Raw genomic sequence first — 15,850 nt, 5'->3', positions numbered from 1 at the left:
CTTAAGAACACCCATAGCTCGAATTACAAGAAATCCACTGAAAGCCCTCACCATTAACCTTCTCTTAGGTCACAACTAGATGTGACTCCTGTATTTCTCTTCTTCTCCCATGTGAGAATTGAGCACCCAGTGTTCATTTGAGAGCAGTGGTGATTGATGGAAGCTTGCCAAATGACTACTTTGGAGGAAGAAATGGCCTTTAGTTGGAAATAGTGGGAACTTTGAGAGTTCAGTATGATAGGATCTTCCCAGAACTTGTATGAATCATATTGATGGTTTGTCCTTAGAAGAGATTGTTGTTATATTGTTTGCACATTTTGACTAATAAAAGTTTAATTCAATGCATTGAGAAATATGTTTAGTTAGTGTTTCCTTCACTATCCATATTCCATTCCCCCCACCCCATTCCCAAGTAAAAAAAGTTGCCTCTGTAAGCAAACTGGGGGAAAATTGTATTAATTAGCATAAGTAATGGTAATCCATAGGCAAATGATGTCACATTTAATGTATATGGTAAATCCCAAACAATAGCATTTTCTCCCTCAAAGTTAAAGGTTATGTCATTTTAATTTTTGTATTCCATAGATGAATATATAGTAAGTGCTTAAACTATGTTTTTTTTTAATCTTAATTGAACTTCTTTTGTTGCAAAGGTTAACTCATTACTGGCCACATAGGACCCTGGGAATATGAGAGGCAAGTGCAGAATGTGGGGATTTTGTTGAAATTGTTGAGAACAGCCCTAGATTACTGAAGCTGCAGTTCTGAAGCAAACCCCAAATTTTTTCATCTCTTCCAGGTTAATGACTCTATTGCTGACTTTCACAACCTTGCCCAGGGCTAACCCTCATCTTCCAGGGCAACCTATATTGAAGATCTCCTCATGCTCTCCTTTATAGAATCCAAATCCTTGTGAAGTCTACTCCTTTTGTTGACATTGTTGAGTTCGTTTTGAATCTTCCTGATGCCATTTGGGGTTCTCTTGGGACAAAGATACTGGAGTGGTTTAACATTTCCTTCTCCAGAACATTTTACAAATAAGGAAAATGAGGCAAACAGGGTTAAATGACTTGCCCAGTGTCACAGTGTCTGAGGTCAGATTTCAACTCAGGAAAATGGGTCTTCCTGACCTCAAGTCTGGCACTGTCCACTGTGCCACCTAGGTGCTCAGATCCATACCTATGTGGTGCTAACAACTGACTATAGGTAATGGGGCAGTCTTTGTTCTTGGGAGAAGGAGATCATATGATTTTCAGTAGAAAGATACCTTAGAGTAGAGTTGGTCCAATCCTTCTCCTTCACAGGAGAGTAACTGGACCTAGAGAGGGACTTACTCAGTTACATAGTGTATAAGGGAGAGAGCCAAGATTAGGACACATCATCTCAACTCTAGATTCAGGGCTCTTTTTCTCTACCCCAAGGAGCATCCCTCTTCTTCCACTTCTGCCTCTCTGGCTCATTTTGCATATTCTAAGGAAGTCATTGCCTTGGGAAGTGGAACTGAGTGGTATGGTAAGAGTTAATCCATTCTGAAGTGTTCTGTGCAGATGACTGTGCTGGGGGAGCGAGGGTGGGGGATGTCCCAGGAGTCTGGCTCTCTTTTAGAGGGACAGAGATATTTTCTGGCTAAGATCCCAGATGGCTGTGTGGGTGGCAGACAAAAGGTTTTAGTGGTGTGGTGGTATGGGGGAGGGGCTCCTGGAGGAAGGGACCGGGAAGAGCAAGGCTTGTTTTGAAGCCCCTTTGCTTGCTGGTATACTTTTGCTTGACTAATTACTCTCTGCTACCCCTCCAGAGAACTCACTAGGTTCTTCCCTCAACAATCTCTATCCTTGGTCCTAGCTGTAGCTACAGCTCCTCCACCCCAGCCCTGTACTCTTCCAACACAGTATTCCCAGCTCTGGCCCTTTCTTGTCCATCAGCACTTGGGAGGGTGGGACCCGTCTGTTCATTTGGGTCCAGTTCCACCCCTCTTCGGACTTTGGGAAGTCCTCTGGGGTAACAAGAAGAAAGGGGCTGGAGAAGAAGGAAGGAGGAGCCGGGGCTGCAGCTGTAATTTTATTATCAGATTTTCCCCAAAGTAGGGAGGATGAACAGGGCATTCCCAGATCTTGTGGGTTGTGAGAAGCGGCAGGATAAGCTTTATTCTCTTCGGGTGCGGGACTAAAGGTTGAGCAGTGACATCAGGGTGTGTGTGTATGTAAGGTCATTTCAGAAGCCGAGAGCCGGGCTGATCTCGTCAAGCCTCACAGGACACTGTCGGCTCTCCAGCAAGTAGTTTCTTCTTATCTTTATCCTGAATGCAGAGCAGAAGCAAGGTTAGAGGTGAGCGCCATGTAGAAGGGGGTCTAAGGGTAAGGTTCTTTGTCTAGAGGCAAGCCTGGTCCAAAGGCTCCCTAGATTGAAACAAGTCCCGCCCACTGCACCCAGAGAGAACCCAAACACTGAGGACGGCATTGGGGAATGCTCTTCTTCACCCCATCCTCTGATGTTTTAGGATGGTGTTCCACTAGGGTCAAAATAAATTATTAGAGCATCCCCAGGCCTAGGTAAAGGAGGAGGCCCACCCATCTGCTGAACATACTTTTGTTTGACTCTGACATTAGATGGGCTCTCTCCTTCTTCCCAGAATCCTCCCTTTATTGTAGAGTATTGCTACCTTCCTCCCACCCCTTCATCCCCCACCCTGGGAGCTCACCTGCTCAGGTGGTAAGTTGCTCTTGTGGCAGAAGCATGACTGGATGAAGGGGAACCCTATGGAGATCAGTGTTACCATCAGCAGGATGATCCAGACTGCGAACAGCATGGTCCGAATTCCCTCAAACAGGTTCTGGTGGTGGAATACAGAGGCAAGTCTAATTGTCATTGGCATAATGCTTAAGCTGTCCTCCTGGCCTCATCACTGCTACAAGTATGGCACCCGTCTATTTTACCTTGTCACCATTGTCAACAGTGTGGTAAGATAGAAGGAAGAACACGGGATTCAGAGATTCATTGGCTTCAGTTTTGGTTTTAGCTCCATAATTAAGTGGCTATATGATCTCAGGCAAATCACAGGATTTTTTTCTTAGGACTGGAGTTTCCTTACCTGTGACACAATAGGTGTTAGGCTTCTTTCCAGCTCTAAAATTCCCTTCCTATTTCCCATAGTTTGCTTTCAGGAATAAGTATGGTTATGTATTATCCTGACTTTATAATGACCAGTTATGTGCTGCAGTATAAGTCCTGTACCTCTTTGAGCCTCAGTTTCCTCATCAGTAAATGAGGATAAAAATATTTGCAATAGCTATCTCACAGGGTTTTTGTTTGCATTAATTATCTCACATGGGTGTTGTACCTTTGATATTGACCCTGAGGGGATGGGCTCTGTGGGCTGGAAGGGGACCTTTCTCCTGACCCCTAGGCTGGGCCAGAGCTAGGGTTCTTGCTCAAGAACTCTAATGAAAAGATTAAACTTTCCTAGCAGGAGGCTGCCACCTGGTCTCCACTTCCACCACCTTGAACCAGCACTCCATCCATATCTCCCTTGTACTCCATCATTAGGTTCTCTTGTGATCCAGGCCTTTTCACAGTCTTCTTTTTGGAAGGATAAAATTGCTTGGCCATGGCCTTTAAATCTGTCATGGGGGCAAATTCCCTATCCCTATGCAACTGCTTATCCTGGGACAAAAGCCCTTGTTACACTTATACTTTTAATTGTCCATTCTCATTTTTCATTCTTTCCATCATCCTAAAAATAACATGCTTACCCGTAACATGAACATATGGTTAAAGCAGTCCTCTTGGTTCCAGAAGTCATCAGGACTTGCAGTAGGGTAGCCTTGATTATTTCTACAAATATCATCTATGTTATAGAATGGGTTTCGACCTAGATCACGAGCCCCGATGACAATGGCAGCAATGGAAGTGGAAATAGTAGCCAGAAGGAACAGGACTTTCAGGAAGCTCTACAGAGGAGAGAAGGTAGAAGGAATCCCTAGTTAGGGATTTGCCCAGGGTCCTTCTGTAGATCATTTTTGTGAGGAAAAGATGCACTTTTAAAAAATTCTTATCTTTGCAACTCATCAAGAGCTCTGCAAGTCATATGCAAAGTTTGTGGGGATGGTCTATGAAGAGGGCATGCTCCAGCTTGAAGGTTCTCTTTGATTAGGAAGATGGAGAAGGGTACCAAGGTAAGGATGGGACAGATAGACCTAGGGAGGACTGACAGCTTGTTAGTTATATCCTTCATTGCACTTACCCACCAGGAACTTCTCCTCTTCTCTCGAATGAAAGCAACAACTCCAGCTATGGTAGCCTACAGAGGATAAGGTGGTATAAAAAAAAAACCCAAATTTCCTTTCTATCCTCTCCTACCATATGAACCCTTTTACTACTGCCCCATTCCTTCATTCCTCTCTCTACTCCCTTTGCCTAAAGTATACAACTTGCTACATCAGGGCTGTTGGATGTGGGGCTTGGCTTCTATTCTATGCCAAGAAAAAGACCATTTTATAAGGATGGAAGAGGTCTGAGTGGAAATGACTGGATCCACAAGGTAGAGGTAGTATCAAGAAATTTGGTGTCAATATGATTTTTTTCTTGAAGCTAAGTCCATGAAGTCTTCCCTGACCACCCCTAATCCACAATCATCTCTCTTGCTTATAGTACTGAAGGTCTATGCTATCTATTTAATTATTTGACTTGTTGTTTGCCTTTTTATTTATTCATTTATTTATTCACAATGTGCAAGAAACAAAGATGAACGTCATTGTTTCTTTATTGGAACTTATTATCTAGCATATATCTTATTTCTCCAATTATTTAGTAAGTTCCCTGAGGATAGGAACTGTATATTTTATTTGTTTGAATCTTTTACAATATCCAGAACAAAGCCGGGGACCGTATAGATGCTAAAAAGTGTTAATAATGATGCTTATGCCTTTTCTCGCTGAGATACATTTGCCTCCCTTCGCCCTCCCTCTTTATTGTACTCACCACAGCTCCAGTCCAGAAAGAAGCTCCGGAAAAAAACATGTCAGTGTAGGGTCCCATGATGATGAAGACACCTAGGGCCCCACTTATGACTCCCAATATTATCTGTGTAGTCTGTGAGACAAAAACATCCCAACAATCAGCCTCCTTTAGATACCTCAAATTTTAGAAGATCAATTTCTTGCTCCCACTTTCCAGTCTCAGAGAAGGGCTGGGGTCGTATAGGTACTGAGGCAGTGGTTGTGTATGGTGTAAGGCGAGTAGAACTTTGTAAGGCAGAGGCAGAATTGTTTATGGTATAATTCCAGCTTCACGAATTCATTTCACAGAGACTATAGATATTGTTATTTTAAGAGGCAATAGAATCTTGGATGATTATGAGATTAACTTTCATTCTTTGAGAGTCTATGGGGAAATGAAGAGTTTAACTGCCATTTTGGAGAAAATTTCTTTTTAGCTCTTATGGGCTTGAGAAAAACTGTGAGAGAACCAAGAGAAAGGACTAAGAGAACTTCTTTCTCTAGTTCTTTAAGAGAACTGTTTACAACTCTTGTGAAGAAACAGGAATAGAATACTTTAAAAAAATCTATACCTTTCATCTTAGAATTAATACTATGTATTGCTTCCAAGGCAGAAGGATGGTAAGGGCTAGGCAATGGGGGTTAAGTGACTTGCCCAGGGTCACACAGCCAGTAAGTGTCTGAAGCCAGATTTGAACTTAAGACCTCTGTTCTCTAGACCTGGCTGTCAATCTACTGAGCCACCTACTTGTTCCTTTAAAAGAATTCTTGAGAAAAGATTTTAAATAGCATCCTGAGAGGGTTGAAAAGTGAAACCTTTTCTAGAACTAAGATGTCAATTGTAGTGAGGTTATAGGTCCAGCCTCTAGGGGGCTAGAGGACTTTGGCTATGAATTTTCTCATAGTTGACACTTTACAAATAATTATTTGTCTTTGTTTTGTTGTTTGCTATGTTATTAATGAATTGTAGAGTGTAAAGATTAAAATTAATAATCTATACTCCAAGTATTTTTAACTCTCTTTATTAAAATCAACTTAGAGCAAAGAGAAATGTAAAAAACCAGAGAAACCTAGCCAGCAACTTCCTTCCTTCACATGGGTCCAGCCAGATTGGAAGCTTCCGGGAGAGAGTACCAGCATGGAGGAATTAGAAACTGAATACCAAATTAACAAATAATGCATGACAGGAAAAGGAAAAGGGGATTGTGGGAAATGTAGTCCATAGGGTTCAAGATTCTAAATCAATACAAGAACCAGTAGTTTTGATATTTATTTAAGTCTAGGAAATTACAGGCTTGATCAATAAAAGGAGAGATGAGTAGAAAATTCAGAGAAAAAAACTTTTTTTCAATTTACTTAATAAACCAAGGTGAAGGCTCAGAGTCAATTGATTAATTGATGAGAGAAATGTTAGAATTTTAGTGATTAATAAGAAAATATCAGAACACATTCCTTGATATCTTAGAATCTGGGATAATAATGAAGGAAAATGATCCAGTACTATGTAGAGAGAAGACACGGTCACTCAACATAAGATTCACATAGGAAGGTCAACCCTAGGGCTGCTAAAATAGACCCTAATAATTGCTTTGTGCCCATCATTTGGATAGGTAGATGGTGACTCTGAAGTGATCCAGAAAGGCAGCTGGTGGGTTGAAACACCTGGTTATAAAGATTTCAGGCTGTCTCTGTCTCTGTCTCCCCACTCACAATGTACCATTCTTCCCTAGCTGCTCAAGACAAAGTAGATATACCTTCAGCAGTCTGTTGATTCAGACTTCAAACTATACCATAGTTATAAGCCAAATTAATTTTAACCTGTTTAAAACTGTTGGCTAGGGTGCAGTGGGGATGGGGAACCTACTGACCTCTAGTCACTAGGGAGTGAATTGAGCATGTGTGGACTCTGGACAAAGTTGATTCCTTGTGAGGTATACTGGTAATAATCTAATTTGGAATTTCCCTTTGTGACTATAGTTGGATACAGAATGAAACCTGGAAAAGGTAGATAGCATTTAATTGAGTTAACCTTACTTTAATTAAACAAAAACATATTAAGCATCTTCTATGTGTAGTATACAACTAAGGTGTTGGGGATAGAGAGGAGGAGAAACAATCTTTAAAACCATTGTTTTCCTGAATGGAGCTTGGAAATTAGTAGGATGATCCAATAGTGACATTCTCCAGTTTTTGCATCAAGGTTAAACTACTCTTCCCCAAGTCTAGATAACCGAGAGTATCTAATATTTTATGACCTTATGAGATTTTTACAAAGTAAATATAGCATAAATTATCTGCCCTTTACAGAAGAGGAAACCAAGGCTCAGGAAGTTTAAAATATATTTTAATTATATGTTTTAATCCTTACCTTCTGTCTTAGAATCAATATTAGGCATTGGTTCCAAGGCAGAAGAGCAATAACAGTTTTGCTTAGGCACTTACCTGAGTTCAAATCTGGTCTCTGACACACATTAGCTGTGTGACTGGGCACGACGTCACTTAATATCATTTTGCCTTAATTCGCTGGAGAAAGAAATGGCAAACCACTTCAGGATCTTTGCCAAGAAAAACTGGGGACAGCAAGGTAGTACAATGAATAATGTCAAGCCTGGAGTTGGGAGGATTTGGGTTCAAATTTGACCTCAAACACTTCCTAACTTTGTGACCCAATCACCTACCCCTCACCACTCATCTGCCTTGGAACTGATACTTCTTATCAATTCTAGGACAGAAGATAAGAGCTTAAAAAAAAAACAACAAATATTTATATACCATAACTTATTCATCAATTCCCCAGATAGGGGTATTCCTTTGGGTTTTCATTCCTTACCTTCTCAAAAAGAGCTATAAATATTTTGTTCATTTTTAGTTTGTTTGGTTTAGGGAGAATCCCTCCCTTAATCTACCCTCCTCTAATCACTTTAATTCCCCTTTCTCTCTTCTCTTTCTCTCCTATTTCCCAGTTTAGGGAAATGTATTTGAATACCTGACTCTGTGTGAGGATATATATGTGCATGTAATATTCCTTCTTTTGAGTAGTTCAGATGAGAGTGAGTTTCAAGTGTCAGTTGCTTCCCTTATCTCTTCCTCCTTGTTTTTATAGATGTGTGCTTGTGCACACTGATTATATGAAATATCATTCACAAACAGTATTTTTCTTCCCTTCTCTTTCTATTTTTTTCCTTAAAATCATCAGAACACAACAGAACTACTCCCAGGACTTGTTTAATTGGAATCCCCCTCTTAGCCCTGATGACATTAGGGTTCAGAGGGGACACATGTGAATTTAAGTACTTTACCCTTGTTTAAGTCCTTTATCATTGTCTATTTATAGTTACCATTTTGTGTTTCTCTTCATGCCTGTATTTGGACTTCAAAGTTTACACACATCGCTAGTGTTTTCAACAAGAATGCTTGGAAGTGTTCTATTTCCTTTAAAGCTTTATTTCTTCCTCCTTTAGCATTATAATAAGTTTTGCTGAGTAAGTTATTCTTGACTATATACTCAGTATATAGTATAGCATATATACTATATACTTCTGGAATTTCATTTTCTACGTTCTTTGCTTCTTTATGTCATTTAGTTGTATCTAACTCTTTGTGACTTCATTTGGGGTTTTCTTGGGAAAGGTACTGGAGTGATATGCCATTTCCTTCTCCATCTCATTTTATAGTTGAGGAAACCGAGGCAAACAGTTACCTGGCTTGCCCAGGGTCACATGGCTAGTAAATGTCTGAGACTAGATTTGAATGCAGGAAGACGAGTCTTCTTGATTACAGGTCTGGTGCTTTATTCAGTGAGCCATCTAGCTACTTCTGTTTCTTTACAGTGGTGGCTGTTAAATCATGCATGATCTTGACTGACTCCTAGGTAGTTGATTTTTTTCTTTTGGATATTTGCAGTATCTTTTATTTGATCTGGAGACTCTAGATTTTGCCTGTGATGCTCCTGGGAGTTTTCAGTTTGGAGTTTCAGGATGCAATTGGGGAGATTATTTCTATTTCCACTTTGCTCTCTGGTTCTAAGAGTACTTGTCAGTTTTCTTTTAAGATTTCTGTAAATAGGATGTTCAGGGTCTGTTTTTGGTCATGGTATTTAGACAGTCTAATGATTCTTTTTTTTCCCTCTTCAACCTGTTTTCCAGCTCAGTTATTTTTGCTATGAAATAAATTTAATTTTCTTCTATTATATTCAGTCTTTGGATTTTGTTTTAATAGTTCTTTCTCTCTATTGGAATCATTGGCTTCTATTTGGCCTATTCAGGTTTTTGGGAAATTTGTTGCTTGAGCAAGTTTTTATGCCTTTTGTGTTGAGCTGTTAATACCTTTTCCCAATTCTCTCTCCCATAGCTCTTATTTTCTAATTTTTCTTAAAATGTTCTTATTTTACTTACAAAAATTATCTTAAACTACTTTTTAAAAAATGCTTCCTTCATTTATTGAAAGAATTTCTAGTTGACATTTGGTTCAAGTTGTGTTTTTGTCTAAGGCCCTGCTTATAGTCTTTTGCAATTATTCTCTTCTAGATTTGTCTTGAGCCTCCTTGCCAACAGAATTGCTCTTTACAGTGACATTTTCTTTTGTTTGCTCATTCTTCCAGCCTACTTCCTGACTTTGGACTTGAGGTGACTTTGGACTTGAGGTTAGGTCTGGGCTCTAGGACACTTTTGGATTGAAAGTTTGAGTTGGTCCTATTGCTGATTTCTTGGGATATTGAATGTTATATTTTCCAGGTTCCCAATGATGGATGGATATCTACAAGCTATCATGGCTCTCAAAGTGGCTTTATTGAAGGGAAAGTCTGATTGCTGCTCCAATTAGCTCTGCAAATTGTTAACCTAGGTTTGGATCTGAGCACAAGTAGACTACTGTTGGACTCAGCTCCTTTAGACTGACAGAATTGTAGGCTCTCCTTTGGTCTGGGATCTCTACCCTGGTTATTACTCTAGAAGTTGATCTAAAGGCTAGAGATGAGACCTTGCTCTGTGCAAGAGGTCTGAGCCACACTGTTGTTGCTGGTTCTGGCTTTTGAACCTCTTCCTTTTTTGTCATCTATGTTGTGGAACTGGGTAGTGAGTAACAATAAACTGTTAGTTCACATATGTCCCTCCAATAGTGCCATGGTATGGTTTTGGGGGTACCTTCCCTGGGTCCTGCTCTTGCCTTGGTGTCTAGCCTCTCCCTGGCCATTGGTGTGTTCTGCATGTGAAGTTCTCCTGGCTTGATCTCATCTCCAACATCTACAGATCTCGCTGTTTGGCTTCCTAGGCTGAGCTGCACTGGACAAATGACTTGCTATGACTTTTTCTGGATTTTTCCCATCAGGATTCAGTCTGGTGCATTTTCTATTTTTTTTTCCTAGTGCATTCTCTGTTTGGAGAGTCTTGTGGAGAGGAACTTGGCAGTACTGCTTCCTATCACTCTACCATCTTGGTTCTGCATCCTATGAATGCCTGTTGATTGATTAATTCTGGCTTTATTTCTGGTCATCTGATTTCAAAGGTAATAAGATTGGGGTAGGTTAAAGAATAAATCTTTCTCTTTTCTTGCTGAGGCTATCTCACATTGAGTAGAGTCTTTGAAAACATTAGAACTAGATCGCTAGTTAAAGAAATAGGATTATTGGTCAGCTAGTTAATTAGAATTTTCAAAGGCAATGATTCCTCTATTTAGTCCCCTTCTCCTCTCCTCTCTTTCCCAGGCTACCACTGCTTTATTTCTCACTCTTTTCTTTTGACTAAGTGATTCTCAAAGTAAAATATTTGGCTTCCCCCACCACATATCCTCAAGGCAGAGGTGCCTAGTTGGCACCCCAGTTGAAAGGGGGATGTGGAGGGGTAGTTTGTTACCTTTTGTTGACTGTTTTATCTAGAGGATTCCGGGACAAACCTGGGAAAGGAACAAAAAGCTCCTATTCAAGGGCAGTTGACAGTTCAGTTACTTCTTTATCTCTTAGGATGTTAGATAAAACTTTTCTTTTGCATATTTAGATTTTTTCACTGTTCTTTGAACCTAGTTCATGTATTCAAGATTGTATACCACAGCTTCTCCCTACCGGAGCTGGACAGAGGAAGAAAGGGGGAAATCTCACCTTAGGTTCCTATAAAAAGTCTATTCTTGCACCCAACCACTTGCATTTGTCATTAGGGCATCTGAAAAGAGTTTCATGAAAGGAATAAAAACTGTTCCCTTTTTTCCCCACTCTTGCTTTCTGACTGGCTCATTTTCCTAAGTGAGTTGTTTAATCTTATCCCATTTACTTTCTTTCTCTTTCCATCTATGCCTTTTAACATATAATACAAGTGGGGCAACTAGGTGGCTCAGAGGATTCAGAGCCAGACCTAGAGATGGGAGGTCCTGGGTTCAAATGTGATCTCAGATACTTCCTAACTATGTAAGCCTGGGCAAGTCACTTAACCCCCATTGCTTAGCTCTTATAGCTCTTGTGCCTAAGAATGAATCAGTTGTAAGACAGAAGGAAAGGGTTAAAAAAAAAAAAGAAAAACACATAATTAAAGCATATTTTAAAATATCTGTAGTAAAAAAAACCCATTGTTTTTTATTTTGAATTATCTTTGAGCGACCATAAAGTTCTTTTAATGACCCCAGATTTCTTCCTGAACCCACTACCCATCTTTTAAACATCAACATTCTAGAGATATTTTCCTACTGTAATGAGTTGTAGAGTCTGTGGTCCGTAAGTCAGCTACATAGCTCAGTGGATAGAATACTGGATTTGGAGTCTTGAAGACCTGGGTTCAAATTTTGTCTGGATGCTTGCTAGCTATGTGGTACTGGGCAAGTCACTTAATTTTAATCTACCTCAGTTTCCTCAGCTGTAAAATGGTGAAGAGCACCTACCTCCTGAGGTTGTCATGTAGATACAATAAATGCTCAATGTTTTCCTCTTTCCCCCTTCAAAGCTCTTAATTTGTAATCCTTAGCATTTGAGTTCTGGAATCTTCAAAGAACTGAAAATGAGTCTTGGTGCAAGTGACTAGAGTGCCAGATCTGGAATCAAGAGGACCTGGGTTCAGATCTGGCCTCAGATACTTCCTTGCTGTGTGACTTTGGGCAAATCACTTAACCCAATTGCCTAGCCCTTATAGCTCTTCTGCCTTAGAACTGGTACTTAGTATTCTAAGACAGAAAGTAAAGGCTTAAAAAAAAAAGAAAGAAAATGAGTATCACTCTGTGATCTCTGTGGAGAGGGATGTGTAGGAACCATGGGTTGCCTGGTCCAAATTTTGTTGTTCTTCAGTTGTATCTGATATTTCACAACCCCATTTATTGGTTTTTTTTTTTCAAAGACAATGGAGTACTTTACTATTTCCTTCTCCAGTTCATTTTACAGAGAAAGAAACTGAGGTAATCAGGGTTAAATGACTTGCCCAGGGTCACACAGCTAGTATGTGTCTGAGGATGGATTAGAACTCAGGTCTTCCTGACTCCAGGACCAGAGGTCTACCCACCATGCCACCTTGCTGCCCACCCCGCACTTTACAAACAAGGAATCATGATGGTGCAGTGAGGGAGAGGCGGTCACTGAAGAATACAAACATGTAAGAGACAGAGGGATAGCTGGTGGATAGCTTAGTATCTGTGCAATATCGAGAGGAAGGAAGGATACTTTGAGTGGCCTCCCTTTAGGAAATGCATGGAAAACCATGAATCAGAGTTGTCCAGGAATAGGTGGCATTTGACACTGAAGGAAGGAGCACCCAAACCCATGAGATTCTGTCCATTCGACTTCTACATTCTCCTATATAGTAAGATGAGTTTTCTCCTCTGAAACTAATAAACAAGACCTAAACTAACTTTAAAAAAAACGTTCTTGGGGCCTTGGTGGATTGTTTTCTGTGATTTAATGTTCCTCTGTAGTAGGAAAAAGTGTTTCCCCACCTTGTTGCCATGTATGAAAAAGACAGCAGAGCAGAAATGTAGCTTGTGAGAGAATAAACTTATCCCCATTGAATCTCCTTAAAAGTACATCTTTTGGGGGGCACCTAGGTGGCTCAGGCTTGGAGATATGAGTTCAAATCTAGCTTAAGACACTTCCTTACCTGTATGACCATGGGCAAGTCATTTAACCCTGATTGTCCAGAGAGCCCATTGGCACCTTGGAACCGATACTCAGTATCCATTCTAGTCCTCTCGTTTATATTGAATTTTGCCCCCAGTTTGGGTGCTGTTTCACTTACCCAGGTTGCCAACTGAAGCCGACTTGTTGTGCTTGACCCCAGAATGCCAGGGGATTCAGCAAAAAATTGTAACAGAGACTTCCCAGCCTTGAAGACATGGGGCAGAGCAGACTCCTGGTGAATGTGGATATTGATTTCAGCTGCCTGGGAGGCACTGCCTACCTCCAACCCCTCTATCTTAACTCCATTCACCTTCAACTCCTTGGGAATCATCTTTCAGACCTAGGAGGAAATGAGATTAAAATGTCAGAGCACAAAGACAGATGGGTGGTTCAAGGGACAGAGAGCCAGGAGATCCTGAGTTCAAATCTGACCTCTGATATGTCCCAGCTGTGTGACCATGGGCAAATCCCTTAGCCCCATTGCCTAGTCCTTTCTGCTCTTCTGCCTTGGAACCAATACATAATATTGATTCCAAGATGGAAGGTGAGGGTTAAAAAAAAAGGTAGTGTGGACAAAGAATAGAGTTAGATAAGGCTGGCAAAGTGGGTTGGAGTCAAATGAAGGACCATCCTTCTGCCTTGGAAAGATGGAGGCTTCATGATGAAGCTTCTCTCAACCTGACTCCTTTTGTAAGGCTATGAGCTTACTTCCCAACATTATAGCATCCTTGGCTTGTCCTCTGGATTTGTTTTTCCCTTGAAGGCCAATTTAGATGGGCAGAACCATCCCTTAGACTCCATTAACTTCTCTAATCACCTGTATACCCCAGCCACAGAGAGGACGGAGATCTAACACAAGAGGTCAGACTTGGAGAAGAAGGGAGGAAGTTTGGATGGTGGGGAGCCGACTATCGAAGAAGAAATTGGTTTTCTGTGGAAGTCAGGAAAATGACCTTCCTCAATCCAAGTCCATAATAATAACAATAAGGCTAATAATCCTCTCACATGTAGAGGGCTTGGTTTTCAAAACATTTTCAGATCCGTTATCTCCTTCGCTCCTCTGGAAGGGCAGGGTAAGGATTGTGAAACACATTTTATAGACAAGTAGACCGAGGTCCAAGATGGTACAGCAACTGGCTCAACTCTCGCTTCTCCCAAGCCCCTGCACTCTGCTGGTGAAGCAGCTGGAATACCTCTCTGCTCACCAAGTGCTGCTCCCTTCTCCCCCCACCTCTCTCCCAGTGTTTCTCCCCCTTCTCTCTTCCCAGTCTTGGGGTATCTTGGACTAGACCAATGCCCACCGCCACCCCTTTTCCTTATCCCGGCTTGGGGCTGCCATTCTACACCCCAAAGCTGAGGGATAAAGCCAAACAAACAGGTCCATCTCTTCTCTTGCTTTCCCCAAATGGCTAGAAGGGAGGATTTGAGGAAAGGGAGGTTTTTCCAGCCTTTTGTTTACTCACTGAAATGTCCTTTAAATTTCCAGATCATTGGTTTAAAGGAGGGGACAGGAAAGGGAGACTTCGGTACGGGATCTGAGGAAGAACCTGTCCCTTCTACCTACTTTGCTGTCCTCTTCCTCCTAGAATAGACTGGCTAGAAGCACCTTCCCTGCCAAGCAAATACTCCAGAGGGTTAATAGCACAGAGGGGATTGGATTTCTGGGTAAATAGGACGAGAGGTTGAAGAGCTGCCTAGGTCTTGGGGATGGGGGGGTAGTCTTCAGCCTAGGGGAAAAGTGAAAGAGAGCCATATTTTGAGGAGTGGGATTCCTCTTACCTTGCTTGGTCCAGCCTCCTTGACCAGAAAAGGGGAATAGAGCTGAGGGTCAGAGGAGTAGGGAAAATAAAATCTGACTGAGGCACAGCCTGGATGAAAATGCGGAAGTGGGGGAAGGGACAGAAGAGCTGTATATGGGAGGAGCTAGACATTCTGGGGTGGGAGGGGAGGTATTGTGGTGCAGTAATTCTGGGAAATGGAAGATAGGGCAGGGCTAGGCCAGGCCGGGGTGAAAGTTTATTATTGTGTATTAGGAAAGAGGCTGGAGGGGATTTCCAGCCTTTGTGAATCCGGCCATGGCCAAGCCAAGTTAGCTCTTTTTCTTGTTTTGAATTCTGAAGCTGCACAGCTGAGTTCTGTTTATACATTACTTATTGGGAACCTGGGAGAGATGTTACAGGAAGGGGGAAGAGAGATGATGGGAACTGAAATCACCCAGGCTTTTTCCAGGCTTGCAAACTACTACAGGATCTCTGCCAAGAAAACTTCAAGTGGGGTCATGAAGAATTGGACATGGCTGAAACAACTGAAAAACAACCGAATAAAACTAGCCCCCGGGTGGGGTTGGGGAGGGGGGTGGCATGGGTGGAAGTTGGACCATTGCAAGGAAGAAGGAATGAAGTTTCATCGAGAAGATTTAGCAGGAAAGGAAAAAGAGACTAGGATGGTGGCATCACTCCACATTTGGCTACTTGTTCAACTGATGTGACCCTTAGAAATTATATGTATTATTTCTTTTTCACTTCTGATGATGTCCCTGGCTTGTGACTTTCAGAGGGGACCCTCTGGCTGTTCCCAACTCTCCCTCAACCCAAGAGACACCTTTAAGCTCATGTGGCTCTTCTCTAGTTGTTTCTTACTTTACAAATCAAATCAATAAAATGGAAATATGTAGGAAACATGGGCCATTGGAAAACCTCTCTTCCCAAATGAGGAAGAGAATCTTAACCTGGGCTTTGTGGATCTCTCTCTCTCTCTCTCTCTCTCTCTCTCT

The 15,850-nt window shown here is 41.4% G+C and overlaps 1 protein-coding gene across 2 annotated transcripts; it reads right to left on the bottom strand.

Annotated features, from left to right (window-relative positions):
• Positions 1-2,045: 2,045 nt before the first annotated feature.
• On the bottom strand, positions 2,046-15,008 carry LOC103101397 (transmembrane protein 176A-like). 2 transcript variants are annotated; one of them, XM_007504609.2, is made up of 7 exons: positions 14,857-15,008; positions 13,196-13,417; positions 4,978-5,088; positions 4,241-4,297; positions 3,750-3,947; positions 2,699-2,830; positions 2,046-2,296 (listed from the first exon to the last, which is right to left on the bottom strand). In XM_007504609.2, exons 2-7 carry the CDS (start codon positions 13,406-13,408, stop codon positions 2,240-2,242), a joined length of 768 nt encoding a protein of 255 aa, XP_007504671.1. In that variant the 5' UTR covers positions 13,409-13,417; positions 14,857-15,008; the 3' UTR covers positions 2,046-2,239. The 2 variants fall into 2 exon arrangements, with proteins under 2 accessions (XP_007504671.1, XP_007504672.1); XM_007504610.2 differs by lacking the exon at positions 14,857-15,008 and adding an exon at positions 14,541-14,712.
• Between the last annotated feature and the right edge of the window lie 842 nt (positions 15,009-15,850).

This window comes from Monodelphis domestica, chromosome 5, assembly GCF_027887165.1.
Source record: "Monodelphis domestica isolate mMonDom1 chromosome 5, mMonDom1.pri, whole genome shotgun sequence".
Lineage (NCBI taxonomy): Eukaryota > Metazoa > Chordata > Mammalia > Didelphimorphia > Didelphidae > Monodelphis > Monodelphis domestica.
This window is presented reverse-complemented; position numbering and strand designations above follow the sequence as displayed.

What these genes read in the sequence shown, in the direction of transcription:
- LOC103101397 (XM_007504609.2), bottom strand. Translation starts at nt 13,408, where the DNA reads ATGATTCCCAAGGAGTTGAAGGTGAATGGAGTTAAGATAGAGGGGTTG. An exon ending in GGCTTCAGTTGGCAACCTGG is followed by an intron (nt 5,089 to 13,195) that starts GTAAGTGAAACA and finishes TTTGTCTCACAG; the next exon opens with ACTACACAGATAATATTGGG. An exon ending in GCAACTTACCACCTGAGCAG is followed by an intron (nt 2,297 to 2,698) that starts GTGAGCTCCCAG and finishes CTCTGCATTCAG; the next exon opens with GATAAAGATAAGAAGAAACT.